This window comes from Equus quagga, chromosome 14, assembly GCF_021613505.1.
Source record: "Equus quagga isolate Etosha38 chromosome 14, UCLA_HA_Equagga_1.0, whole genome shotgun sequence".
In the NCBI taxonomy this organism is placed as follows: Eukaryota; Metazoa; Chordata; class Mammalia; order Perissodactyla; family Equidae; genus Equus; species Equus quagga.
In genome coordinates this window covers 65,949,662-65,975,173 of record NC_060280.1, presented here as the reverse complement: position 1 = coordinate 65,975,173, position 25,512 = coordinate 65,949,662, and the positions used below count along the sequence as shown (strand labels likewise).

General features: G+C 51.2%; 2 protein-coding genes across 4 annotated transcripts in view; one reads left to right on the top strand and one right to left on the bottom strand.

Moving 5' to 3' along the window:
* The window catches only part of TMPRSS4 (transmembrane serine protease 4), a 34,020-nt gene that overhangs the window by 2,578 nt on the left and 5,930 nt on the right, over nt 1–25,512 (bottom strand). The window contains exons 2-10 of one of the 2 annotated variants that reach the window (XM_046685647.1): nt 16,081–16,114; nt 12,479–12,592; nt 9,622–9,774; nt 8,420–8,549; nt 5,683–5,784; nt 4,687–4,727; nt 2,352–2,511; nt 1,112–1,278; nt 183–281 (exon numbers count right to left, since the gene is read on the bottom strand). In XM_046685647.1, coding sequence (XP_046541603.1) covers nt 183–281; nt 1,112–1,278; nt 2,352–2,511; nt 4,687–4,727; nt 5,683–5,784; nt 8,420–8,549; nt 9,622–9,774; nt 12,479–12,592; nt 16,081–16,114 — 1,000 coding nt within the window. The remainder of the gene's footprint in view (nt 1–182; nt 282–1,111; nt 1,279–2,351; nt 2,512–4,686; nt 4,728–5,682; nt 5,785–8,419; nt 8,550–9,621; nt 9,775–12,478; nt 12,593–16,080; nt 16,115–25,512) is intronic. The other variant, XM_046685648.1, reaches the window with a different exon arrangement.
* Nucleotides 22,617–25,512, top strand: part of SMIM35 (small integral membrane protein 35) — a 73,078-nt gene continuing 70,182 nt past the window's right edge. For both annotated transcript variants that reach the window (XM_046685649.1, XM_046685651.1), the window contains exon 1: nt 22,617–22,920. In XM_046685649.1, coding sequence (XP_046541605.1) covers nt 22,914–22,920 — 7 coding nt within the window. In that variant the 5' untranslated portion in view covers nt 22,617–22,913. The remainder of the gene's footprint in view (nt 22,921–25,512) is intronic.

Below are 25,512 nucleotides of genomic sequence, written 5' to 3'. Positions count from 1 at the left end.
AGGTTGAAAACACACTCACATTCCCAGTCTTGCCTTCTACCCCCAGTCCAGGATAATTCTCTGGGTTGCCAGGCACCTTGGTGCTTGGACCTCCAGGATGGGTTTTTCTGCAGGATGGTCCTCCTTCCCACCACCTCCGAGAACTGCTCCCTCAGCCCTGTAATCCTGAGCCCAGGACTTACCTCCATCCTGCTCTGTAAAGCCCCACCCGATGACCCACAGTGGGGTGGCTGGAGCGAGCTTCTCATCAGAGAAGGGCAGGCAGATGGGCCTGACTGTGCCTGCGAGGAGCAGAGACGAAGAGGAGACTCAAGGCTCAGGAGAGCCTGGTGGCTAAGCCTTCTGAAAGGGCTGACACCAGGATTTCTATAATACACATTCCATTGGATGTTAATAGAAGCAGCACGGGAAAAAGGGTTCTGTGCTCAAATAAGTTTAGAAAATGTGAGTTAAACACAATATATTAAATTTTTAAAATTATCTAAAGATTAAAAAATTCTCATATCTTTAATATACTAATGTGCTCCAAGAAGAGAGCTAGAGAATAAAAATATTTCCCAAACTTATTTGAGAATAGGCCCCTCTTTTCTCCCCAGAGACCGGAGTCCCATGGAACCAACAGTTGGAAATGCTGACCTAAATACTACCCAATATAAGCACAAGTCATCTGACAGAGCTGTTCAAAGATTCTAGACGCTGCTGCCTCAACAGTCATGAGAACCTTGCTCCTGGAAGAGGGCAAACAGGCACAATGACCCCTTGGTGGGGATATTGTGCAGGCTGTTGGCATGAGTTGGGAGTGGAGGATGGACGAGATGATCTTTTAGATCCCTCACAACTCCAAGATTGGATGAACCTATGATTCTCACGTGCGGTGCTCCCCATGGGAAGAACAGATCTCAGAAGAATCTCTGGCAGGGGATGGGGTGGGGGATTAGCTGACAGCTAGAGGAGGCCTTATGGCTTCAGAGATTTTAGGCTGATATGTTTGCTGGAAACAGATGGGCAGCTGAGGTCTTGAGAGAAGAAGTAATGAGCCTAAGGCCACCTAGTGGCAGAGTGGGAGTATAACCTGACCTCAGGGGCTCTGTGCCCAGGTGCCACTTCTCACCTGAGAACGTGAGTGGGAACTGCAGCTTCACGAGGGCAATGTCATTCTCTTTGGGGTATGTGATGTTGAGCTCGGTGACGAAGATCTTGGCCACAGGCAGAGATGGGAAGTTGCCCAGTTTGTCTGAGCCGGCCCTCACTTTCCAGTTGGACACGTCGAGATGCTTCCTGGGGCAGAAACAGCAGGGCTCAGGCCTGAGCCAAGTTTGAGGAGGCTTTGCCAAAGGCTGGGCTCCCCAGGGCCCTGGGGATTGGGGTGCTGGATGTCCCTGCCTTAGGAGGTCATGATGGTGGGGGCAGATGTGGTGGAGAAGGGGCAGTCTGAGGAATCACCTACCACAGGCCAAATTCTAAAAGGGGATTTGATCCTTTTTCCGCAGTGAAACCTGCCCAAGGAAACTTCTAACTGGAGGGCTGGGAAAGGGGTAGTTCCTAAGGCCTGAGCTCTGGGGCCCTGGTGCTCCCCCCTCCAGTGCTTTTTATTGTCTGTGCTACTCATGTGGTCCTTGTATTGTGGTCAGTTATGCATCGTACTTGTCTTTCTTCCTCCCTACACCAGACACAACTTAGTGTGCAGGGGTGGTTTTCCAGGAAAGGATTTATAGCTTTTGTCAGATTCTCAAGAAAGATTAAGGATCAATGGCTTAGACTGTAAGTTCCTCTAAGGTAGTGATGGGGTCTAATGCATGTAGGCACAGAGCATGGTGCTTGGTACCTAGGAGGTATTCATTAGATGTTGAATGAATGAAGGAATGAAAGTGAAGAGGGCCTGAGAGTGGTCCTTCCCCAGAGGTATGGGCAGCCCTCTTTACACTGGCCTGTAAGGGAATCTCTACTTTTTCAAAATAAGTTTCTGGACATAATGAGGGAGTGGCAGTGACTCTAGACCTTGGAACCACTTCCTAGCAAACTGGCAAAGAGGGAGAGAGTTCCCGGGACTCCAGGTAGCTGAGAAGAGCTCTCGTGGCATGAGTGATATGGGAATAGAGTGAGGACCCTGAGTATCTGATGCCTTTCCACCTGGAAGAGGTCAAGCTTAGTGACCATCCCTCTCTGCTCAGACCCCCGATGCCTAACAGAGGATATCATGTCCAGGGTCTCATTGGGGTGGCCACACCATGGCACATGGTCTTTAGGGGGAGAGTGGAGGAGGGGGGGAGGCATCAGAACACAAGTTGGGAGACAGGGGACCCAGGCACTCCAGCCCCTCCATGGCTTTGACCCCTCAGTGTGGGTCTCACCTGAAGCAGTGGGCTGCCGTGAGGATCCAGTGGGGGTCCAGGATGCTCCCCCCACAGATGTGTTGTTTGTTGTACTGGATGCTGACCTGCCAAGGCCAAGAATCCACAGAGGCCGTCTCCCCGCCAACCACCCGAGGGGCCTTTAGGCTCTCCCCACAGGCTGGAGGGAGTAGGAAGGAGGGAGAAAGCAGGAGTCAGGCTTTTGGGGGGGGGGGGCTGCCTCCCCTTAGAGCCCAAAGTCTATCCTGAGCAGGGCCCTTATGATCGGGACCCAGGGGGTGAGGAGGACCAGGCCAGTTTCAAATTATTCATAGGGAGCTATTGAGTGTCCCAGACCACAGGCTTTCCCTTAATCTTCCTCTCCTTTTTCCAGCTCTGGATGTGTTTAGGAGTTTATGTTGTGAACATGGGCATGTCCATTGTGCTGGGAATTCATGACCTTCAAACCAAACAATGATGCAGGATTACAAAAGTCCTGCCCAGGTGGAGTGTCCTCAGTCTTTCCTGCTGAGTAACAGTAAACGGACGCCCACAGGCTGCTTTGGGAGCGGGAAGTGGGAAGAGAGTTCCAGAAACTGGATCTTCCCATTCTGAACTCACCTTTCTCCAAATTGCTTCCCCCCTTCTGAGCGAGTCTCCCAGTTGGACACCCTGTTCCCTCTTTCACAACCCACTGTCCTGGCTTTCATATCTGACCCTCCAACTCTTACGAAAACCTTCAGTTCCGTCTCCTCGCCCTGTTCTCAGAGTCTCCAAGGCTTCTGGCCATCACTGCCACCATGGTGGTTCCAAGGGGGAAAGGCTACCACCCTTCCTGGGCCTAGGCTAGCCATCTAATTCCAAACACTGCTTTCTACACGTCAGCTCATTCACTCAAAGCCCCATAGCATCCCTCTTTGTCTGTAGGGTCTGTAGGAGTTGAAACTCCTCCTGCTGGCAGCCTTCTGCTGTCTTTATGTAAAATTTCTGTCTAGCCAAATCGATCTGCTTGTAGCTCCCTAAAAAGTCATTCTGTTTTTGCTCAGGGAAGCCCTTGTCCCTGAGATGCTGTCTCTTCTCCTGTTTATCTAAATCATTGATTCAGTCAGCAAATTTGAATTGAGTGTCTGCTGAGTTCAGGGATGCCAGGAAGAGAGTGGTGGACAAGACAGGAAGATAGACTGGTCTCTCCCCTCCTGGAGCCTTCAGGTCCTTCTTCAGTGTTTGGCCTGGGTACCACCTCCAGGCCACCCAATCCCTGGGGATTTTCCTCTCTTGGAATTTCCATAGCCTGCCCTGGGTCTTGGCCAGCTTCATTGTTGTCATGGTTCAGTCTTGTCTTCCCAGTGAGACTGAAGCTTCCTCAAGGGAGGGTCTGTGACTTAAGCCTCTTTGTGACTTCAGTGCTATTCAGTGCAGCACAGCAGATGATGTGACCGTTCATTGACTGGCCACCATGTGTCAGCCCCACACACTAGGTATTATGGGGGTCACATGATAATGACTAAAAGCCTTAACATCCACCAGGGAAGCATATATACTACTAAACTGAAGGCAGTGATGGTGACCTTCTTCCTCTTGGGCCTTCCAACTTCTGACCACCCTTCCGGGCTCTGCTCCGTTCTCCTCACATGAGGCTGGTGGGATGAGCTGGGTCACAGTACTTGTTTGCTCTTCTGCCCTCCTCCCTTAGAGCTGGAGGGTCCCTGGGATGGACTAAAGGGTTTCTTGGGAAGATGAACCTCAGAGATGTCAGGTGAATTACTCAAGGTCACCCTAGACGCCAGTGGGACTGGTGCTCAGGTCTTCTGCCCTTGTGCAACTCTCTCTGCAACATGTCAGCTGTGACTATCACTCAATTTGGCCCTTCCCACATGTGGCCTTGCATCTCTCTCTTCGCTCAGTCATAAGCTCCTGAGGATAGTAGCCAATTCTTTTACTCGTCTGGTATTTCCTACTTTCAAGCAGCACCTGGCAGTGCTAGACACATTCTAATTGTTCAATGAATCTTTGCTAAACTGAATGTTGGATAACTGAGCTGGGTGTGACAAAGGAGGGTATGTGGGCCCTGATCAGGGGTGGCAGGGGGTGGAGACCCAGTCCCGCCCTTTCCAGTTTTCCTACTCTCTCTCCCAGGTCTCCACTCAGCTTGCAGGGCTGTGTGCTGATAGGAGGGAGTTCTTAAAGTCAACCACTTGAAGAAGCATTGACCTATAAGCCCAAGGCCCAAAGAATAAGGTTGGGCCAAAGCAGAGCGAAACTTGGAGTCTGAGAGATTTAAGAATGTGGATGTAGGTCTTTCTCCCTGCTCATGGCTGGCCCAGGCCCCAAACCGTCCGAGATGGGGCATACTCACCAAGGCAGTGCAGGGAAACCAGGGCGCCTGACAGACACGATCTGGAAGGGAGACAGAGGGGCCCTGTGGTTTCCGCTTCTCCCTTGGCCGGAAGGCAGGGACTCAGGACTCCTGGTACAATTGATTCAAGTTCCCTCCCAACACCCGGGAAATCTGGCAGCTGTGTAGTGGGGACCACGTAGAAACTGCATTACCACTCGGTTCAGTTTGATTCAGTTCGACTAGATTCAACACCCCTACTGATAAGCATCTACTATGTGCTGGACCCTGTCTGAGTCAGAGCCCAACCCGGCTCTTGGCAGCCTGAGATGGAAGAGGGCAGAGCCTGGAACAGTGTCTGTTGCGCTGCAGGCTTTCCAAACAGAACAGGATTTCCATGGAATTCCAGGCAAACGATCATTCTGTTCCCACTCCTGTCATCTCCAAGATTTACTGTTTGATGAATAAGCAGCCCTCAGCAGCATCCCTGAATGCCAAGAAGCCAGCATCCTCTCTGAGCCACTCTGCTGCCGGGTGACAGTTTCACTTAGATGTTCTTCTCTAACACAGGTGGTGAGGCCTAGGAACAGGCCATTGCCAAGGGCTATGTGCTCTCTTCCCTGGAGAGCTGGGAGTGTGGACAGCCTTACTCTGGCCTGGGTGAGTGGCGGGGAAGGACCAAGTGGCCTTTGGAATTTTGCCTATTGGGCTTAATAGGGTATATAAGGCTGTAGGAAAAAAATTTGGTTTTACTATTTGACTGATGAAAAGGTCACCAAAGCGTGGACAGCACATTTTGTCCATTGTATTAAAAAAAGAGTCAACACAGAAAACCTCTCGGAAATGAGATTCTTTAGCTCTTGGTATGTAATGCTCTGCCTGGCTAGGAGTTCTTCCTGTTGTCTGCCTTACTTTCCTCTTGCTGTAGATGTCTGTTCAGGGTGAGCCTGGCTGCAGCCCTGATGGCAGCCCCCACGTGTGAGCCTTTTGTGAGCCGGAGGGTATCCTCTCACTTACCCACTTGAGTTTCGCACCTGGAGCTCCTGGCTGTTCCCAGTGATTTTAACAACGTCCAGCTCTTGGTCTGGGCCAATCTCCACAGCTCTGAAGGTGGGTTTGCTGCTCGTGTAGGGAAGAAGAGAGAGATGTGAGCTGGGGCAGGAGTTTAGAACAAGATGGTGGGAGTAGCCCCCTCTCCCAGGAGATGGGGTGGCACAGAACGTCCGGTGGGGCACCGAAGGGGAGTGGAGGCGCTCTTCGTCAGTGAGGGTGCTGCCTGCTTTGCCATATAATAAGCGGCACCCCAGGCCTCAGCTCTAGGCACAGTGCTGACATGGCCCTGCTTTCTTGGGCAGGGAAGCCTGGTCCAGAACCCAGAGCCCTGGAGAAATTTTAGGGATACTCTTTCCTAGCTCCCAGCTCTGTCCCTATTTCAAATGTCCCAGCAGCTCCTTCTGGGTCACCGTGAGAGGAACAAGGAGGCAAAGGAGCCCTGGTTAGCACCCCCTTCGCCTTGGAGGGAACTGGACTGTGGATATTTCGTTCTTCAAACAAGGCATCTGGTCTGAATTCGGTAGTGGGGGTACCTGTATGGTCCCCTTGGAGATAGGACAGGACCAGATGTGTCTTCCCATGCGTCCAGACAAACATGTCTCTCACTTGGACTGCCCTCCCTCTTTCTCTCCGCTAATCCATGTTTGTCTTCTTTCAGACCTTGGGTTTGTCTTCCCTCCTCCAGGAAGCCTTCCCTGGTTAATCTTATCTTTCTGATTGTTCCTTTACTGAATCTGCCTCTTTCCCTTCTCTCCCATCCTTCCGCAAGCAGTCATGTTAGCACGAGCTCTGCATGCAGGGCTCCGGTCAACCTGAGGCATTGGCTCACTGGCATGTTCTCACATTCCCAACCGAGAATCTGGCACTAGCTGGTGGACCCTTGCCCTGCACCTGGAGGACGGGAGTCTAGCGGTGCTGAGTTCTGTGTTAAGAGCCCTCAAGACGGACGTTCTTGTCCTGGTTCTGACACTATCTTGACGTGTAACCCTGGCAGATCACACTCCTTCTCTGGGTCTCTCTAAGCCTTGGTTTCCCCCTCTATAACATGATGGGGGCACAAGATGATCTCTAGAACTCCTCCTATCTTGAACCATGAACGGTTTTGTGGTCCTGGGACAAGAAGGGGCTCCTATTCAGGTGGAGGAAGGAAGCAGAGAAATCTGAGACCCAGAAGGAGGGACAGGGATGGAAATGGACAGTGCCAGGAAAGTTCACATCCGCTCAGTAATTACATCCTGATGAATAATTCTGACCAGCTTTGATTATGGAGAGCTCAAGAGCCAGATGGTTTGGTGCCTTAGTGAGCTCCGGAAGGACAGAAAGTCCAGGAGCCTTTTACCTTAAGAACCCCTGGAGACACCCTGGTTTCGTAATCAAGCCGCAGCCTGCTGTGCTGGGTATTGCTGAGGCTGCAGCTGGCTGGACTGCAGCGGGGAGGAGGGGCAGGCTGCAGCCAGGAGGCTGGGCTGGGGTGGTTGCTGGAGGAGGGAAGAATAGCAGGTGCGGGGCGTGGCTCCCCCCCCCCCCGCCCCCCCCCCCCGCCCCCGCCCGCTGTCCTTGAAAATGAAGGCAGTGGGGCGTCCTCTCCTGAGGCCGCTGGGAGTTGCACCCCATGGAGAATAGAGAGCCACAGAATCCTAAGGGGGTCAAATGGGTCTGATGGAGCAGTAATGGCTGCTTGGAGCATTTAATGAAAAAGGGCCTTGAGGTTGCGTTAGGGATCCATGGGTGAGAGTTCTGCGATTGATTGATGATGTCTGCTTAGTATTTGTCAGTTCTGTCTAGTCGCTGGGTCCAGTTTCTCAGAATCTTGAAGACGTTTGGGAGGGAGAGGTTATTCCATTCTGCAACTGAATGCATGGGTTCTTCCATCCTCTACAGTTAGGCTTTCTGACTGACCAACTGTCTCCCCTCCTCCCCCTCCCGCCGCCCCCTCTCCGGTCTTTTATAGATGAATCCTTGGGATAAGAGAGAATTACCCAAACTGGAAACAGAGATGCCACTGAATCTCTGATGCCCAGGAATTAGGGGGTCTTGGGCACCAATTCTACGCCTCTTTCTCCCAGCTACTACCCACGAAAGTTACTCTCTCTGGATCTGTTTCTGAAGCGGAGATAATAAGAGCTACCTTTTTGGTTTTCGCTAAGATTGGATGAACATAAACACATAACAACAATTACCCTTATTATAATTACATACCTTTTCATCCGCTGAAGATTTGGAACTGCTTTTGAAATTTGCTGAGAGAGCTGAGATTGCTGATGGGACCTCAATGAAATGAAGTTCATTTAAACTAAATTTTAACCAACGGGAGCTTGAATAGGTAAATAAGACTTGTGTTCTGGTACAAGGATGGCTTCTTGCAAAGCCGAGGAGTGAGGATTGAGGAGTAAAGGAAAAGAGAGGCTTGCCAAGGAGCTAGAACTCTGTGTGGGGCGTGGGTTGGGGGCGCACCTTCTCTCACTGGGTCTTCATAGTCATCCTATGAGGCTGGCAGTACTTTCCCCAATTAACTCTTGAGGAAAGTGAGCCTTAGGAGGTTTAACTTCGTGTTGCTTGTAAGTGAAAGCACTCGGATTCAAAAGTAGTTCTGTCTGACTCCAAAACCAATATTTTTAGGAAAGGAGGAAGAAGAGGGAAAGAGGAAGGAAGAAAGAGGAGAGAGGAGGTCGTAGGGCCTCCGGAGGCTTGGGCTGGGTACCTGTCATAGCCCATCTGCCCGCAGGCTGTCTGAGCCAGAGCTTCAGTGAAGTTGTCAAAACAGGCGGAGGCCCAGTTCCTTGTGGCCGGGTCCAGCACCTGCAGGGTGGATCGGTCCTTGGAGAGGCGGACTGGGGAGGGTGGAACTGGGGTCAGCTCAGGGCAGGGGCCCATCTGGCCCATGTCCCTCGGGATTTGTCATGAGACCAGCCCAAGCTCCTCCCACCCAGAACTGGGGAGCAGTACAGAACACCAACCCCTGCAACCTCAAAGGAAGTTCCGCCATTTGGCTTTGCCTGATTGAGTCTCATTTTGACGGCAGCTAGGGTGACCAAGTGTCCTGGGGACAATCTCCATTTTGACCTGTTGCCCTGGCACAGTTATTAATAGCTCCCCCTTTTGCTCTTATAGTATCAGTTTTGATGATATATTATACAGCTCCCCTACCATGGTCCACACAGCTCGCCCAGCCTGGGGAAACTTCTCAACGAGGGACCTGGCTCCTTCTCCATATAAGGTCAGAGCTGGGACGTGGAGTGAGAAGTACTATTGGCAGTAGCATGGTAGGTGCCCATAGGCAGGGACTTTTTATTTAAAAAAAAAGCAAAAAGACAGGAAGTCACTCAGCCCCGCCCTTCAAAAGTCCCCATCACCCATGTCCTGGGCTATCTTTCCTCTTCAGAGCCCAGGTGCTAGATGGATCAAGCTGGGCTAGCCCAGTCCGAGAAAGAACATCTTAGAAACATCTCCTATCCCTTTGAAGGACCTAGCTCAGTCATGTTACATAGCATGTTACAGTAAACACTTATCTAGTGAACAGAGGTAGCAGTAGCTGGCTGATGGCCTTACAATTACTTTTCTAGTCCCATTGAAATCACAGATTTCATAGAAAGGAGGGAACGTCCCAAGGTCATCCAATCCAGCCCTCTGCCTCAGTTCCACCCAAGTCCTGTGGGAACAGGGCATGCTCATTTACAATTTCCTGTCCCCTCTGGTTCACATTTGTTCATCAAATGTTCACTGAGTGTTTGCTACATGTTAAGTCCTGGGGATCTAGTAGACGAGAGTGGTCCTGTTCTCAAGAATCTTACAACAGGGATGGAAACTGAGAAGTCAGTTTGCAGATGCTCGCAATGGACCAAGGGGACCTGAGCTGGTTTCCTGCCGTGCCCGCTGCCCTGAGCCCTCAGCCTCTGCACTCACCTGTCGCTGGAGGCCCGTGGGGGAAGTTCTCGACGCAGTGCTGCTCATCCTCCCCAGAGGCACAGTCGGGTTGGCCGTCACACACCTGCCTCCTCGGGATGAAGTGGAGGGGCTGCCCACAGAGGAAGTAGGATCTGTCCAGGATCTCCTTGACTGGAAGGCAGGGGCAGGGAGGGCCGGCGGTCAAGCAGACAGCCCAGGGGCGGGAGAGGCTGTGTTTCCCTGAAAATACTCCTGGCTTGGAGACAGGCAGATGTGGGCTCCAGGCCCAGTTATGCCACTTAGTAGCTGGTGTATTTGGTCCTGAGCCTCAGGTTTTTTAATCTGTGAAATGGAGATAATAACACCTGTTCCATACCTACAAGATGGCTGAGGGGTTAAGCGACATAATGTGTGGGAGAAATTTAGAAACAGCCCCACTAGCCTCTTACCCCCAGGTTCTGGCACGGTGCCTCTGGTAACAGAGGAGACAACGCCGGGCCTGGAGCCCGAGACCTGAGTGCTGGCTCTGCCACCAGCTGTGACTTCAGACCAATCACTTCCCCTTTCTGGGCCTCAGTTTCCTCACCTGTACTGTGAGATGATGCTACCACCATACAGGGTTGTTGAGACATTTTGTGAGCTGGCGGTTGTAAAAGTGTCTTGTAACTATCCAGGGCAGTTCTAGAATTAGCTGTTTTTGTCTGGGGTTGAAAGGCCCAATAAGAGGTTGATGTTTTATTTTGTTTTGTCTTCTGCCTGGCGCCTTCACATTCTGTTGCTCCTTTGCTGTCTTGGGTGATGGGAATGAGTCTAGTGTTTTTAACGCCTCAGGGAAAAGATATCTTAACGCTTTTCCAAACTCTCCTGGTGGGAAAACTCTTCCAGCTTAAGTGAGCTCTCCCCTGGCCTGAAGCTCCTCCTGCAGTCCAGCATCCCTTCCCCGGCCCTAAGAGAGGTGGTAGTGAGACTGAAGATGCCCCACTCGTCACTGCCGAGAGCTTTCGTACATTGCCTCACGCAACCCTGACGACAACTTTAGGAGGCAAGCATTGTTATTAACTCACATTACAAGTAGGGAAACTGAGGTTTAGAGTTAGGGTCTATTTCCAAGGCCACACAGCACTTAGAGCCAGGATTTCAGTCAGGGTCTGTCCGGCTCCAAAGCTCCTCGCTGCCCCTCCACACCTTCCCTGAAGGAGCTCGAGATGTCCTCTGCTGGCCCTGCTGCTCCTGGTTTGAGTGAAGCCAGGGAGAAGGAGCAGGTCAGCTGTTTCCTAGAGCTTCAGGGCTTGGTTCATGGTCAGGAGCTGGGGTCACTGCGGCCTCCTGGGACAAAGCCAGGGCACAGTGTCACCAGTCAAGACCCCAGAAGCCAAAAGGTTGAGGGATCCTCACTCACGCTGAGGGCTCAGGTTACCTCCTCTGGTTGTGGAACCTGGGGGCCCAGGGCATGGAAGCCACACAAGGCCTCCTGGGACAGAGAGAGCCCAACTCTAAATCGTGCACTAGTACCCACCCTGGCTTCCCTGATGAGTTTGGCCTCTTCTCTCTCCACTGTGGCAGGACGTCGGCTCAGAGAAAGCAAGCTCATCTTAGCATCAGTCTGAACAAAACAGGCTTAGGCTGGCAAATCTGCTGTTGCTGATGCCACCAGATTCTTCCTGACCTTTGGGCCAGCCAAGGTCAAGAAGAAATAATTTGGGGTTATCTGCACTTCACACTCTTGCGGGCTCTCAGGGATCTGGATGTGTCTGCATTTCCACCGCCACAAGATGGAAATGGACCTGCTCAATCAGGGGTTTGGGGGCCGATCCCAGCTCTGTCCCCCAGGGCCACACCTCCTCTCTGCCTCGAAGCTCAACTGGAGAATCAGAGGCTGGACTAGATTATCTCTGAGTGTTCTCCAACGAGAACTGCTGGTGGACAGGCCACCACCATTACGAGTGCACCCTGCATGATGATCCACACTTTTGCACAAACTGGTTTTTATCCAGGTACTTTATACACATTATCTCGTTGGTTCTCTGATATCCCTCTGAGGGAGGGAGGCTGTTTTACAGATGAGGAGACTGAGGTTAAGAGAGGTTGAGGGACTTACCCAAGGTCACACAGCAGCAAGGGGCCGTGCCAGGATCCTCATCCCAGGTGTCCTGATCCCTAGTCTGGTCCCCTCTGCCCTACTCTCTATGCGAAAGCTGTGGTCATTAACCTGCTGGGACTCGAGGGGAGATGAAGGCAAGGACTTAATCACAGGATGCGGGAGCTGAAAGGGAGGGACTGTGGGAATGGCTGTCCGTTCAGTTTACTCCTCTTTGTCACAGTGGCCTGCCCAAGCTCACACAGGGCCTCAGGCACTGGCCACAGTGAAGGCAGAGCTGAAGGTGGGGAGGGGCGCTCTCTGCCTGGGCAGTCTTCCCTGATGCCTCCTCTCTGTATCCCCTCCTCACGAGCAGGAGTGCTCCCTGCTCTTCCAGACAGTAGGCTGCTCCATCCCCTTAGCTTTCAGGCTGCCGACCTGGGAAGGAGGAGGCAGGAGGCGTGCCTGTGCGGGTTTGTAATGTGTGCAACTGTGCTCTCCCTGTAGAAGAAATCATCTGGGATAGAGCCATCTGGGATAGATGGGTGCTGAGTTCATCTCCGCCTTTCACTCTTAGAAGGCTCCCTTCGAAGCAGGGGGTGGATACAAAGCTTTATGCAGATCACCTGCCTGTGACCCTGCTGGGTGGGAGGGTGGAGGGTGAGGGTGGGCTCTGAGGGGAGGTGGGGGAGTGGGTGAGCAGAGGGTTTGGGAACGTGAGATGCTACTTATTAGGAGATAAGGGTAGGGGTGCCACTTACTGAGGGAGTGAGGGCAGGGGTGGGGGCTGCCACTTACTGAGGACAGCCACGGTGACGATGATCGCCAGGCTCAGCAGGGCCGCGATGATGGGGATCCCCACCTTTTTGAAGGTCTCCAGGGGAGTGCGGGGTTTGCGCAGGGGGGTGACATCTGTGAGGCAGAGGGGAAGAGCCTGCAGTCAGCGCTCAGAGACTGTCCCTGCCAAGGCCCGCAGCTCCCTGCTCTCTGGCCTCAGAGGCTGAGCCACAGGAGTGGTTTGGGGACAGTTTTGGTTGGTGCCGGGGGGTCTTCCTGCAGTCGCGGCTTAGCTTCATCAGCACACAGTCACCCCATCTCCTTTCGCTTACTCAGGCTTGTCCCTTTCACAAGGGCTGCTTGAATGAGCCTCCAGCCTATGCACCTTCCGCTTGTCTTGACTTAACCTGCTCTGGGAGGTTTTACCCTGTCCGGCCTGACCTGCATCTCTAGAGGAGAGCTGTGTAGCCATTCACTTTACTGTTATTTATCCTCTTTCCTGACTTATCTTTTGATTAGACTATAAGCTCGAGGAGGGCAGGGGCCTCAGCATGTGTTTAGTAGAGGAGTAATAAATACTTGTGAATGAATGCGTCCTAACGGCCCCATCTCCAACTCAATTCAACAAACAGCAGGTCCCTGGAATGGTCCTTGTCTTTAAGGAGATTACAGTTTGGGGGGAAGAGGCAAACTGGGACACAGTCACCAGTCCCACTAGGTGGGAGATGACAGGTGTTATAATAGAGACACCCTCAAAGCACTTACATGCGCTTTTGTAGGTGGAGAGGGGGGGGAGGAGCGGGACCAGCTTAGCAAAGCCCTGGGGGTGGGGTGCTGGGAGCTCCGGCGTGCCTGGATGTAAGGTGGGTACAAGCTTGCTGTGGAGGCAGGACTGGCAGTGGGCTTGTGGAGGGTCTTGAATACCGTGCTAGGAGTTTGGATTTTATCCTGAAGGCAGTAGGGAACCATGGAAAGCTTTTGAGCAGCAGAGAGACACAATCACATTAATATTTAGAAAGATGAATCTTCATCAGGGAGGAGACGGATTGGAATAAAAGAGCCTGGGGTTAGGGAGACTCGGGGGGAGCTTATCGATGCCTAAAACAGAGATAATAATCACTTTATTGTCCATTTCCATGGTTATCCAAGGAGACGGGACCAGGGCAAGGCTTTGAAAAGTTCAAACTCCCAGGAAGCATTAGGGATAGGCTCTATTGCGTCCCTGCTCATTGCAGGCAGAAAGCTCAGAGGTGCCCCGGGGCCTTCTCCTCCAGAGAGGCTGGGGCAGGAATTATGGCAACGTTGAGAATCCCTAGCAAGCAATAGGCTGGCTCTCTGCCCCTCACCTCGGCGAGGCAGGCTGGCTCACCTCCTTCAAATCGTTCTCCAAACCTCACCTTCTTAGTGAGGCCTTCCTTGACCTCCTATTTAAAATGCAATCTTCCAACAGAACCTATGCTCCTACTATGTTTTATTTTTCTCCAGAGCACTTATCGCCTCTAAGCTACCTTATATTTTACAAATTTTGCACATTTTCTGTCCGCTCCCATCCCTGCCTGAAATGAGGTCTCCATGAAGATAGGGATTTTTGTCTGCTTTGTTCGCTGCTGAGTGCCCGCTGCCTAGAACAGTGCCTGGCCCGCACATATTTGGGCCCTCCACAAATATTTGTCGAATGAATAAATGAATTGCTCTTTGCTTGTTCTCTTCATCACATCGTTTCCATCTTTCTGGCAGGTCTCATTTTATTCTGCCTCGAATGATGGCTGGCTATGTGTCTGTCTCTATCCATCTCCCCAGCTCTTCAAAAGCAGAGAATGGCGCTCTGCCAGAGACAGGTGCCCACTAAGCGCTGATATCATCAAATCTGTTGATAAGGAAACGTGTGTTTCCGAAAAAGGAGCCTTTAAACCTCAGGCCCTGGGGATGTGGGCTGATATCGCCTGTTATTATCATGACATGGCACGGAGTAGATTATCAACAGTACAGCAGATATTGTTTTTAAAGTTCAACGGTCAATGTTCAAAACTGTCCTCTTTTCTCTGGACGTGGACATGGTGACGTTTTGTTCGTTCATTCACGTATGATTTATTTCTTGAGCAACGACCTCTGGGGACACGAGGTTGGCTTGTTTTCTCGGAGGTGAATGACCTGTTAGGAGCCCCTTGATGGGTTCCCCAGTCCAGGGCCCGACGTCTCTGCCTCCCTGATATTCTCGGGGAGAGCATCATCGTGAAGGGAAAGGTTTTCTTGCTTTATTGTCTCATACCTAGTTTGAGTTAATGAGCCCACTGAGCTAGGAGTGGCCACCCTGGCTGCCAGTCTCCCTTCCTCCAGCCTGTCCTGCCCACAGCTGCCAGACAGAGCTTCCCAACAGATTGCTTTCATCCCGTCACTTCCCCACACGAGAACTCTCGAGGGCTCCCCGTGACTTCCATCGCTGGACTACCCTCTTCCCTGGGCTTTCAAAGTCCGTGTAATTTGGCCTTTTTCTCTAGCCAGATGGGCTTCCTACTGCTAGTCCTTGCCAACCCCCAGTTCTACACAGGCGGGTTCCCTCCCTCGTCCTTTTCCACCTCGTATTCCTTCTTACGTCTGAATCTTGGCCCCTGCTCCTCCCTCCACCATGAGACTCTCCTCGCTTCCTTCTGTTTTGTGGTAGTTTACTCCTGCAGGGCCCTGTTAGTTTTCCTGACCCATGACGCTATCCCTGATCACTTGGCACTGATCTATCCCTCCCGAGCTCCCTTCACACAGGGCATTAGTAGCAAATTTAACCTGTTTTCTAGTTTGGCGGTTCTCAGGCTTCCTCACGTGGTGGAGCACTTGGATGTCTGGCGTTCTTAGGGGACGTGATGGTCTACTGATAGATTCAGTTCCAAAGTATAAACCAGGCATCGTTTTACAGCTGAAGATTATGTTGCTTGTGATCATTATTAACTCATGACCTTGAAATAGATAAGCTGTCAAAGTAACTGGGATTGGTCATTTTCTTATTGATCTGTCATGTTAATTTGTTCCTTGCTCACTGGTTTTGCTGATCCAGCAGGCTATCAGAAGTAGGTATTAATGGTTTAAGAAAATGGGAGGGAAAAAACCCCTTAAATTTGGGAACGTTCTATTAACTTGTTTTTCTCCTGTAAATCAGGCAATCACAGCCATTTTCTATTCTACCAGTGAAAACGCCCTTGTCCGCTTCTCCTGGGCAGCATGGTGAGGCTGCAAACTCCACGAGGGGAGGGACTTTGCTGTCTTATTTGCTGCTACAGCCCAGCATCCAGCTCAGGCCTGGCACGCGGCAGGCACTCACAGTATTGTTCAATGAATGAGAGACTGAGTAACTGAATGAATAAACTGGAGAATCTCTGCTCTTGGGGTCTTAGGTTTGCCGGTCCTATTTCCCCAGAGACCGCGCTGCCTAGTTCTGGAGTGAATCCTGGAACTTACAGTTGCTCGATAAATGTTTGTTGAATGATGGGTGGGTGGGTAGATGGATCGCTCCCACGGCATTTAGCACTTGGTAGTGGTGGTGAGGGCCATGCGAGAAGGGTTTAGTACCTACTTGGTAACTGATTGAAACTCAGGGGCTAGTGTAGAGAAAGGAAAGCTGGATCTGAGCTCACCAAAGCTGTTCAGGGGTTGATCACTGCCAGGATCCTGTAATTGAAGGAAAAACAGTCAGTGAGTTGAGTAAGGGAACCTCTAAGGCTGGGGCTAAGGCCTGGGGGATGCCCTTTGTTCTTGTCTGCATTTCCATCTTCCAGCTGAGTCTAAGTTGAGGGGCTCTGTGATAGCCAAATAATTGGTTCAAAATATATAATTCAGCTATGCATCTATATGACCTGGTGCAGTTAGTTTATTAATTGTAGCAATGAGTTAGCTGTTGTAGAACGGACTGGTTGTTGGGTTGTTTGTGTGAATTGCTGAGTTTCTCGAGATGATTCTGCTCTACTGTCTGTTTTTGTCAATCATTTGTCTACTTTTACAGTTGTTGTAGTTCTATAAAAACTCGAACAGGCACTTTACAAAAGGGGATACTCCAGTGGCCAATAAGTGCCAAAAGATGCTTAATATCATTGCTCATCAGGCAAATGCAAATTCAAACCACAATGAGATATCTCACCACAGATGTCAGAATGGCTAAAATTAAAATTAAAAAGACGGATAATACTAAGTGTTGATGAAGATGTGGAGCAACTGGAACTCTCATACGTTGTTAGTGGAAGTATAAATTGGTACAAATACTTTGGAAAATGGTTTGACTGAATCTACTAAAGCTAAACATATGACTTTTCTATGATTCTATAACCCAGGAATTATAGCCAAGGGAAATGAGTGCATATGTTTAGCAAAAATCCTCTACATAGGTGTTTGTAGTAGCTTCATTCACAATAGCTAAAATTTGGAAAAACCCAATGTTAGTCACTGGTGGAGTAGATAAATAAATTGTGGTATATCCATATAATAGAATATAATTCAGCAATTGACAAGAATAAGCTAGTTCTAAGTGTAGTGACACACGGATGAATCTCAGAGACATAATGAAGGAAAGAAACTAGACACAAAGAGTATAGTCTGTTTGATTTTATTTATATGAAATTTAATAGATAATTGGTGGTGAGAGAAGTCAGAATAGCAGTTACCACTGGGGAGGTGGGGTGGTTATTGGAACGAGCACAATGGGGCCTTCTGAAATGCTGCAAAGCTTCAAGATTTTGACCTAAGTATTGGTTACATGGGGGTCTATATGTGCAAAAATTCATTGAGTGCTTTACTTTAGATTTGAGCACTTTACTGAACATATATTACACCTAATAAAAGAAACAGGCAAATAAAACCAAAAACCCACCAGAGCACTATGGCATTTCTGTGACTCTAGTCTCGGGTCACCCTCGACCACATACACAAATACACGCAAGGCTCTGTTCTTCCACTTTCTCACGCCACTTCACGTGTGCGCTCGGCACACACACAGCCACAGGGGGCCACACACAGAAGCCATGCACACAGAGGCTCATATGCAGACTACATGCACCCCCTTTCCTGCAAGGCAGAGGTTAAGGGGGAGCGCTGCCAAGGCCGCTGCCCTCTGACCCCTTCCCTCACTCTCGTGCCTCCCAGAAACCTCTCTTCTCTTTCTTCCCTTTCCCAGCTGGCGTAGGACCTGGACTCCCTGGGCTGGGGGAGAAGCAGGCCTGCCCGAGGTCTGGCTCTCCACCCTGGGACTCGCCTGCCCATTGTGCTGAGCTCATGACCGCTCCAGTCGGGGGTGGAGGAGCTGTAGGAACCTGGACCTTTCCAGCTGGGGATTGTCCCAGTCCCATTTGGAAGTGAGAGGACCTCTTCTAACCCCTGGGTGGGTCTCTCAGATTAAGTGCGGGGGCGGGTGTCCCTGGGTGTCGCCTGCTCCCGTGACTGAGCATGGCAGACACAGACATTGGCAGAAGGAGCTCCTTCTTTTCCTCCCAAACTCTGTAGTCTGCCGGAGGGACGTGCCTGGTGTGCCCTTGGGTGACACTGGGCCGTGGCCGGCGGGGGATGGAGCAGAGACAGCTAGGCTCTGGAGTCTGCAGGGGCAGACGTGGAAAACAGGCTCTGCCTCCTATCAACTGTGAGGCTTTGGGCAAGATGCTTAACCTCTCTGAGCTTCAGGGTTACCCTCTGTACAGTTGAGAAGTGCTGCTGTGAGGATTAAATGAGAAATCTGGTGGGAAGTGCCTGGCTCACACACGCGAGCTCCCTTCCCTCTGCCCTTCCACCCGGTGGCCCCACAGCATTTGGTACAGGACTTTGTGGTGGTCCCTATTTCTCACTGCTTTGGTGCCCTCGATGTTCTGCACGAGGCTCGTACCTAGTAAAGACCTGATACATGTCTGTTAAGCTGAACTGCACTCTGAGCTCTACACGGTGGTTCATTCCTGGCCGTCTCTCCTCCACCATCACCAGGGCCTGATGGAGGATTATTTCCAGGATAAAGATGAGAATGAATTGGGCGACTCTGCATTGCTGTGGCTACAGAGTCAGGTAATAATAATAGCAAACAGTAATCTACACACCTTCGGCAAGTAACAGTTTACAAAGTCCTTTTGTCTAACTCAGTCAAATTCAAGGGTGAAAAGGGTTGATAACTGTCAGGTGACCACTATGGGTAGCATTAAATAATTCAGTACTAAATTAAACAAACATTTGCTAAGCATCTGTGTTGTACTGGGCACTATTCTAGGAGCAGTGAACTCGAACACAGGTAAGAAATAATTACAGCAGGGTGAGAAGTGCCCAAAGAGACAGGTGCGGGCTTGCCTTTGAGAAGCTTGCATCCTGAGGCAGGGAGTGGGAGGTGGGGCTGGGGGCAGAAGCAGGGGGAGGACAGGCGGTAAACAGATAAACCAGAGAAGGGCAGAGAGTGCTGGGTGCTATGCAGAGAGTAAGTGGACGTTAGGAGACAGCGCCCAGATGGATACTTAGGGTGGGAGGTCTAGGGAGGGAGTTCGGGTGGTTAGGGAGGGCCTCTGGGCTGAGACTTGAATGACAGGAAGGAGCCAAGCAGGCAGGACCAAGCTTGGTTTTAGGGGAAGTGAATAGAGATCCTCATGGCTGGAGCAAGACAGGGACAAGACGGCGGAGAAGGAAGCTGGTGGTGGGAGATTCAACGTGTGCTCGGAAGACAAAGGCAATAGGCGTCGCCAACGGATTGGATGCTCTTGGGTTTTCAGGGAGCAGGAAAGAGGCATTTGCTGAGATGCAGAAGGCCACGGGAGGGGCGGGCGGGAGGGTATCAAGCGGCCCTTCCCCTGTCAGTTCATCCATTTTCCCTGAGTCTCCCTGCACACATGCACCTGCAATAGTTGAGGCAGGTCGGGCAAGTCTTCTGTTTATTATCAATTCAACAAATATTGACTATCTGCCTTTGACGGGCCCGGAATTGTGCTGGAAGCTGAGAGACGGAGGGAATAAAAGAGGCTCACAGACTGCACTTTCTGGGGCCTTGGGCGCCTCATCTCTGAACTGAAGTCATCTCAGTACCCTTTAGCTAATATGTTTTTAATTTCTAATCACTGACTAGCAGTTATGCAGAAAAAATTCCTTATGTTTTTGAAAACATGAGAAAGAGAAAAAATAAACTAAATTAGAACTGCAAGCTAGAATTACAGGGACTGTCACTATCCTGGTAATTGCTGCCTCCCTGGTGTTTCCTACAATGCCTGGCACAGAGTGGGTGTTTAATAAACTTTTGTTGAACAAAAGAATTAAGGAAAATATCTCCGTTTCAGGACTCAGTCTCAGGCCAACCTTGAAGAAGCTGACTGTGGAATATTATGCTGCAGTCAAAACAGATGAACTATGGTGCCACAAAATAATATGGATGGCATTAACAATTTAATATTACAGGACAAAGTGAATCCCAGAAGATCACATATAACACAGAATCTTTTTCATAAAGAAGCAAGGAAACGATGAACATGGGATTCAGACTGAGGCTTACTTTGCCAGGGGACTTCTACGAAACACAGTCCTCGGCCTATCAAAGATGTGCAACCAAGATTTGCTGAATTAATAAATGAAAGAGACTTGCCCGCCTTCCTCAGCAGGGGGATCTCCTGGTTAGATGCAGGGTATGGTTAAGTCCCAGCTTTGGTTTTGGGTGGTGGGTTTATGGAGGCTTATTATATCGTTTAAACTGTCTAACTAGCTGGTGAGTTCCAAGAGGGCCCCACATGGATCAATAGTGAAAAATGTCACGGATCAAGGACTATGATTCGTCTGCTGCCGTGCACCTGAGGGCCAAAGACAAAATAAAAAAGCAGCCGCCTGGCTAGGCAGAGGGTTTGAGGAGTCAAACTCGGTCCTCCCCCTGCTCTGTTCTGACTCTCATGCTGCCCGAATTCTTGCAGTTAGCGGCCCACTCTGTGGCTTTCTTGAAGCTCTCTAGCAAGCATCTCCGACACAGAGAGATAGAGATGGCGGGGTGCTAAACTTCTGGGAAGGGGGGCTGCTGAAGGTCACGGGCATCGGGGGTAACGGGCAGGGAGATGGGTGCGTTTTAGGCCCATGAGTGGCAATTGGGAACATCAGTGTCAGCGACTTTCCCGAGCAGGATGGAGATGGGGACGCACAGCAGCTGTGTCGCCTCTCAGCCTAGAATCGATCCTGAGCAGAGGAAAGGAGAGAATGGGGCTGAGATGTGGACACTAGGTAAGATTCAAGGATCTGGCCAGCCCCCAAAACTGTGGTGGGTCCCTGCCGCGATCACAGGATGCAAAGTTGGAGGGGTCTCTGGAGAGCATCCCCCGAAACTCCCTCATTTTCTGATGAGAAAACAGGCCAGAGAGGGCAAATGTTTTGTCCTGGAGTTGATAGAGGGGAGGGAGCTGAGAGGCCACCAAAGACCAACTGCCCCTCCTTCTTTGCTGGAGGCATCTCCCTTTATCCCCAAATTGAACTCAGCCCCTGGCCACAGCTGCCAGAGCCCAGGCCCAGCCCAGCCCAGGCGAAGGCATCAGCCCTTCCCTTTTTGTTGGGGCCGCTGGCTGGGTCTTGTTTGCTGTGCTGATTCAGTCTGCCATGGAGCCCTGACTCCTGGGTCGAGCCCAACCAGTGTCCCACCTAGGGCTCACCTAGGAATGAAGCTCCTGCTGTCTGGAGTACAATGCAAGGGCAGGCACGGCCGGGACTTGGGAGCCCAGGAGGGCCCCAGCTGGAGGAGGTGGGCAGTGCCGTGGGAAGGTGGAAGTGGGTGGGTGTTGGGTGGCTGAAAAACACCTGCTGAAAGCCTGATGAGCTCAGCGAATCATCTTTCCCTGCTTCTCTTTTGGTCCCCAGTGGCAGAACGACATTACTCCAAGACCCAAATGTGGAGGCAGACCAATTGACTACTGGAGTTGGGTGTTGTTATACGGGTTACAGTATCTTGTATAAATGCTATCCCATTTAATCCCCAGAACAACCCTGAGAATTATCCCATTTTACAGAAGAGAAAACATAGATTAAATGGCTGCTGTGGCTCCAGAGCAGGTAAGTTGCAGATCCAGCTTTTGGGGCCAGGCTTCTGGACTCAGTGGACTGTTTTCATTTCTCCAGTTTCAGGAACCTATTTCAGTAAGTGTCATTAGCTGGCGCTGGGTCTTTTTGACTCTCTACTCCCCTGCAATCAAGTCTAGCTGCACATACTTAGCATGTAGTGGGTATGCGGAGAATGCCTCAGCATGTCCCGAGGTCTTCATCCGTCTGAAGGCAAAGCCACCTCTGCTTGGTTCCTGGCTCTGCCAAGTCATCCATGAACAGAGGTAAGAAGACCTTCCTCCCAGAGTATCTGGTAGAAAGGGCCTACTGCAGTGCCTGGCACATAGTAGGGGCTTTATTGCTATTCTTCCCTCTCTTCCATTAGGTTTGTTTCTTTCTCACCTGCTTCTCTTTCCTTTATGTAACAATTGCCCTCAGCCCCTGGTGTTTTAGATCCCAGAGAAACTCCTAGTTGGGCTTAGCTCAGCTTTAACCGTCCAGCTCAGAGACGATGAACCCAGACACAAGGCAGCTCTCGTTTTTAAATGGGGATGAGGATTAAGTGTGCTGCAGAGAAGCCACAAAGAGTGGGGAGCATGAGTTCTCATCTTGCCTTGTCTTCTGACTTACTGTGTGGCCTTGGGCACTCCTCTCAACCTCTCTGAACATCAAGGTCCCTTAGGGGAATTGGGAACTCTCTTTCAGAAATGATGAAATAGATAAAACAGTTAATAATCACACAATGAAATGGGCAAGAGCTCCACCAGGCTAATAAAGAGGTGCAGAAGAGGTGGCAACTCACAGAAGCCAAAGGAGCAGACAGCCTGGCCAGCTCCTCTGTGTGCTTTCCTTGCCAAGCAGCCTGCCCCTGGGCCTTATTTCTCTCTTCCTTTCCTCAGTGCTGATGCTGCATTTCATTGTCTGGAAAGCAGTCAGTATGGGCAGAGCTGGGATGGGTGGGGTGAGGGAGAAGGGAGAAAAGCAGGGGCTCACGGTAAGGGGCTTTCCGGGGCCCTGCTCCAGTCTGTGGCAGCACCGGGCCCCCATGGGGGGAAAGCCCCAGCTTCCCGGGTCTCTCAGGGAAAATCTAGAGCCAGGAATGCTGCTGTTGCTAGGTGATGGGATAAACAGGTCCTTTGTGGCTCTGGCAGGTGGCAGCTAAGTTGCTGAGGCCAGTGACACAGCAGGAGGGAAAACCCAGGGGACCGGGTGGGGAAAGTTATCGGGTAAGCCAAGAGACCCAGAGGCTGCTCACCATCCGCTCGCATAGGGTGTTTGGCCACTGGCTGGCCCAGGTGCTCAGAGGCTGCCTCACGCTGCTCTCTGCCCCCGAACCTGCACCCCGCTCCCAACCCGACTGCACGCGTCTGTGTCCTCTGCACCTGCGGCTGGGAGAGGGCAGTTTGATGCCTTTGCCAGGCTGGGGCAAGTGCCTGGTCTCTTGGGTGCCTCAGCCATGACAGGTAAGGTGAGGAGTGGGGACATGAGGGCCGGGTGACCACAAGTCAGGAGAGGAGGGTGTGAGTTTCCTGAGCTGAGCCTGGCTGTGATGCAGCCGCCCTGAGTATGTGGCGGGTTCTCAGAGATGACAGATTGTGCTGACTTTCAAGCGCCTTCTGAACTGATAGCCTGTCTCCAGACAGATCCCCTCAGCCCGGGCCACACACAGGTGGGTCCCAAGGCTCCCCCTGGGGAAAGGCCTCACGCGCTCTGCCTTGTGTCAGGGGTCCTCAGGGCAGCACGTTCTCCTAGAGGACTAACCTCGGCCTCGGCTGCCACGTTAGAAACCATTCGCCTTGTTCTAAGTCACATAGGTGCTGACCTGTTGGCAATTTGAGCTGAGCACCTTGGCTCCCATCCCAGCACATAATGGCTCCAGGGCAGGGCCTGGGACACGCGGAGGTGTCAGGTGGCCTGCCATCATCCTGCTGCCAGCCTGCTGTTCGGCTGCCATCTTTTAAGAATTAGCCTTTGTGTTCAAACATAGCTCTTAACTCAGGAGGGCCAGGGGAGAGGATGACAGTGTAACTATGCTTGTTTCACAAATGGAGCAATTGAGGCACCGAGCTGTTATGCTCTCTCGCCCTTTGTCATGTGGCAAGACAGCATGAAGGGCAGGTGTGAGCTATTAGTACCTGCCCACTGGGTTGGGTGGGACTGAAGGAAGACCTGGTTCCCCGTTGGAGGGAGCTCGCCTCCAGGCGATGTGACCAACTGCAGCTCTTACAAGTCCCTCTGAGGTCCTCCTCTTGGTCTCTGGGAGGCAGTCCATTCTCTGCGGACTTTCTGCGTTCTTGACAAGTCTACTGTGCTCAGCTGTTCTTCTGCCCCAGGGTGGTGGGTGCATCCATTCCCGGCAGGGAAGGATGGGAAGGAAGGTACCATCACCTTTGCACACCTGAGGGCAGTACCTGGGCAGTGGCTGGAGAGGACATGAGACAGCCATTAGGGTCGGGCCACTCAGACTTCCTGACAGGGACCCTTAGGGGTTTGCCCTTGGGAAGGGCGGATGCATCCTGAAGCTTAGAGGGCTTCTCTAAACATTGCACTTTACCTGAACTGAGGAGCTCCACCCACAATGCAGTCTGATGTTTATGAAAATCCCATGAGGTTTACACTGTCTTTGAAAAATCATACTCCCTTTTGCTCGTCCCGAATTGTCCTTTAAACTTTAAGGAGGAGGGAAGTGGTGGGGAGGGAAGAGGCATTTGGTGTTGTAAGGTCTGACTCTACTATCTATCTGCTGAGCAGCCTTGGGAAAATCACTTAACATCTCTGGCACCCGGTTTCCTCCTTGGGAAGCAGGTATGTTAAAACTATGATAAAACTAGGTAGCGAGACTGGTTGTGTCAGGTGCCCCACCTGCTAGTTATGATGCCCCTTTTCAAGCCTGCAGGAACCCCATCTGGTCCTCTCATGATGTTACAGACTGGCTCCTGGCACCCTGGCTTGGTCTTTGCGATTTGAGGGGTCTCAGCTGCTCTGGTCAGAAGTGGGTTGTCCCTGATCCTGCTCCTCCTGAGCTCTGAGTCAGGAGCCCTGGCCTGAACCCAGCTGTGTCCCTTACCAGCTATGTGGTCCTGGGCAAGTTACTTCGTTTTGCTGAGCCTCAGTTTCTTCATCTGTAAAATGGGGAGAATATGCTCTGCTTCTTAGTGTTGCTGGTGAGCATTAACTGGGATGATGCAGGCTGTGCCTGGCTTGGTGCTTGACGTACAGAGGAGTTTAGTACGTGAACATCAGTGCCCTCAGCTCCAGTTACCCTGCAGGCTTGGGGAGCAGAACTCCACCCAGCGTTCGAGGAAGGTCTGCACGGCGGTTCTGTAGGAGGGCAGGGTGAGCATCCCCACTTGTCCTGGATGCTCCCAGAGAACCAGTCTCTGCGGGGCTGGTTTGGCTGCCGCAGCAAAGAGCTGCCACCTGCCGGCAAAGGCCTGTAGTGACGCCTGGATCCCTCCTGTGAACTCTGAACTGGGAGCCTATAAATAGGGCTTCAGCAGCGTGCCAGGGACTTCTCTGCATCTGTGACTTTGCAGTTGCATAACTGAAGCTCCTTTACCACGTTCCTGCCCGCCCACCTAACTCCGTGGGTGCCTTATGCAGTGTTTCCTCACTAGGCTGCCATTCACTGGCGGACGCTGTGTTTTACAGTAGGTGGACCACAGGCCTCAGGCAAGTTATTTAACCACTGGGAGCCTCAATTGTGTGTGTGTGTGAGACAGACAGAGAGACACAGAGAGAGAGAGAAACAGAGATTCAATAAGTCTTCCACTTAGAGAGACCAAAATATGCCTAGCAGATAGCACATTGCCTGGTATGTAGTGAAGATGCGATAAATGTTAGCAATAGCAACGACAACAATAATAATACTTTGTCCACTCAGTCAAGCACTGTCCTGGGGGCTGAATACAGCAGTGAACAAAAGAGGCAAAGTGCTTGTGCCCATGGAGCATATGTTCTATTATTTTTATTAATAATTAATAACAACATTAATATAGAAGCTAGCAAGTGCTTGACATAGTAGATACTCAGACATTATTAATTATTAATGGGAG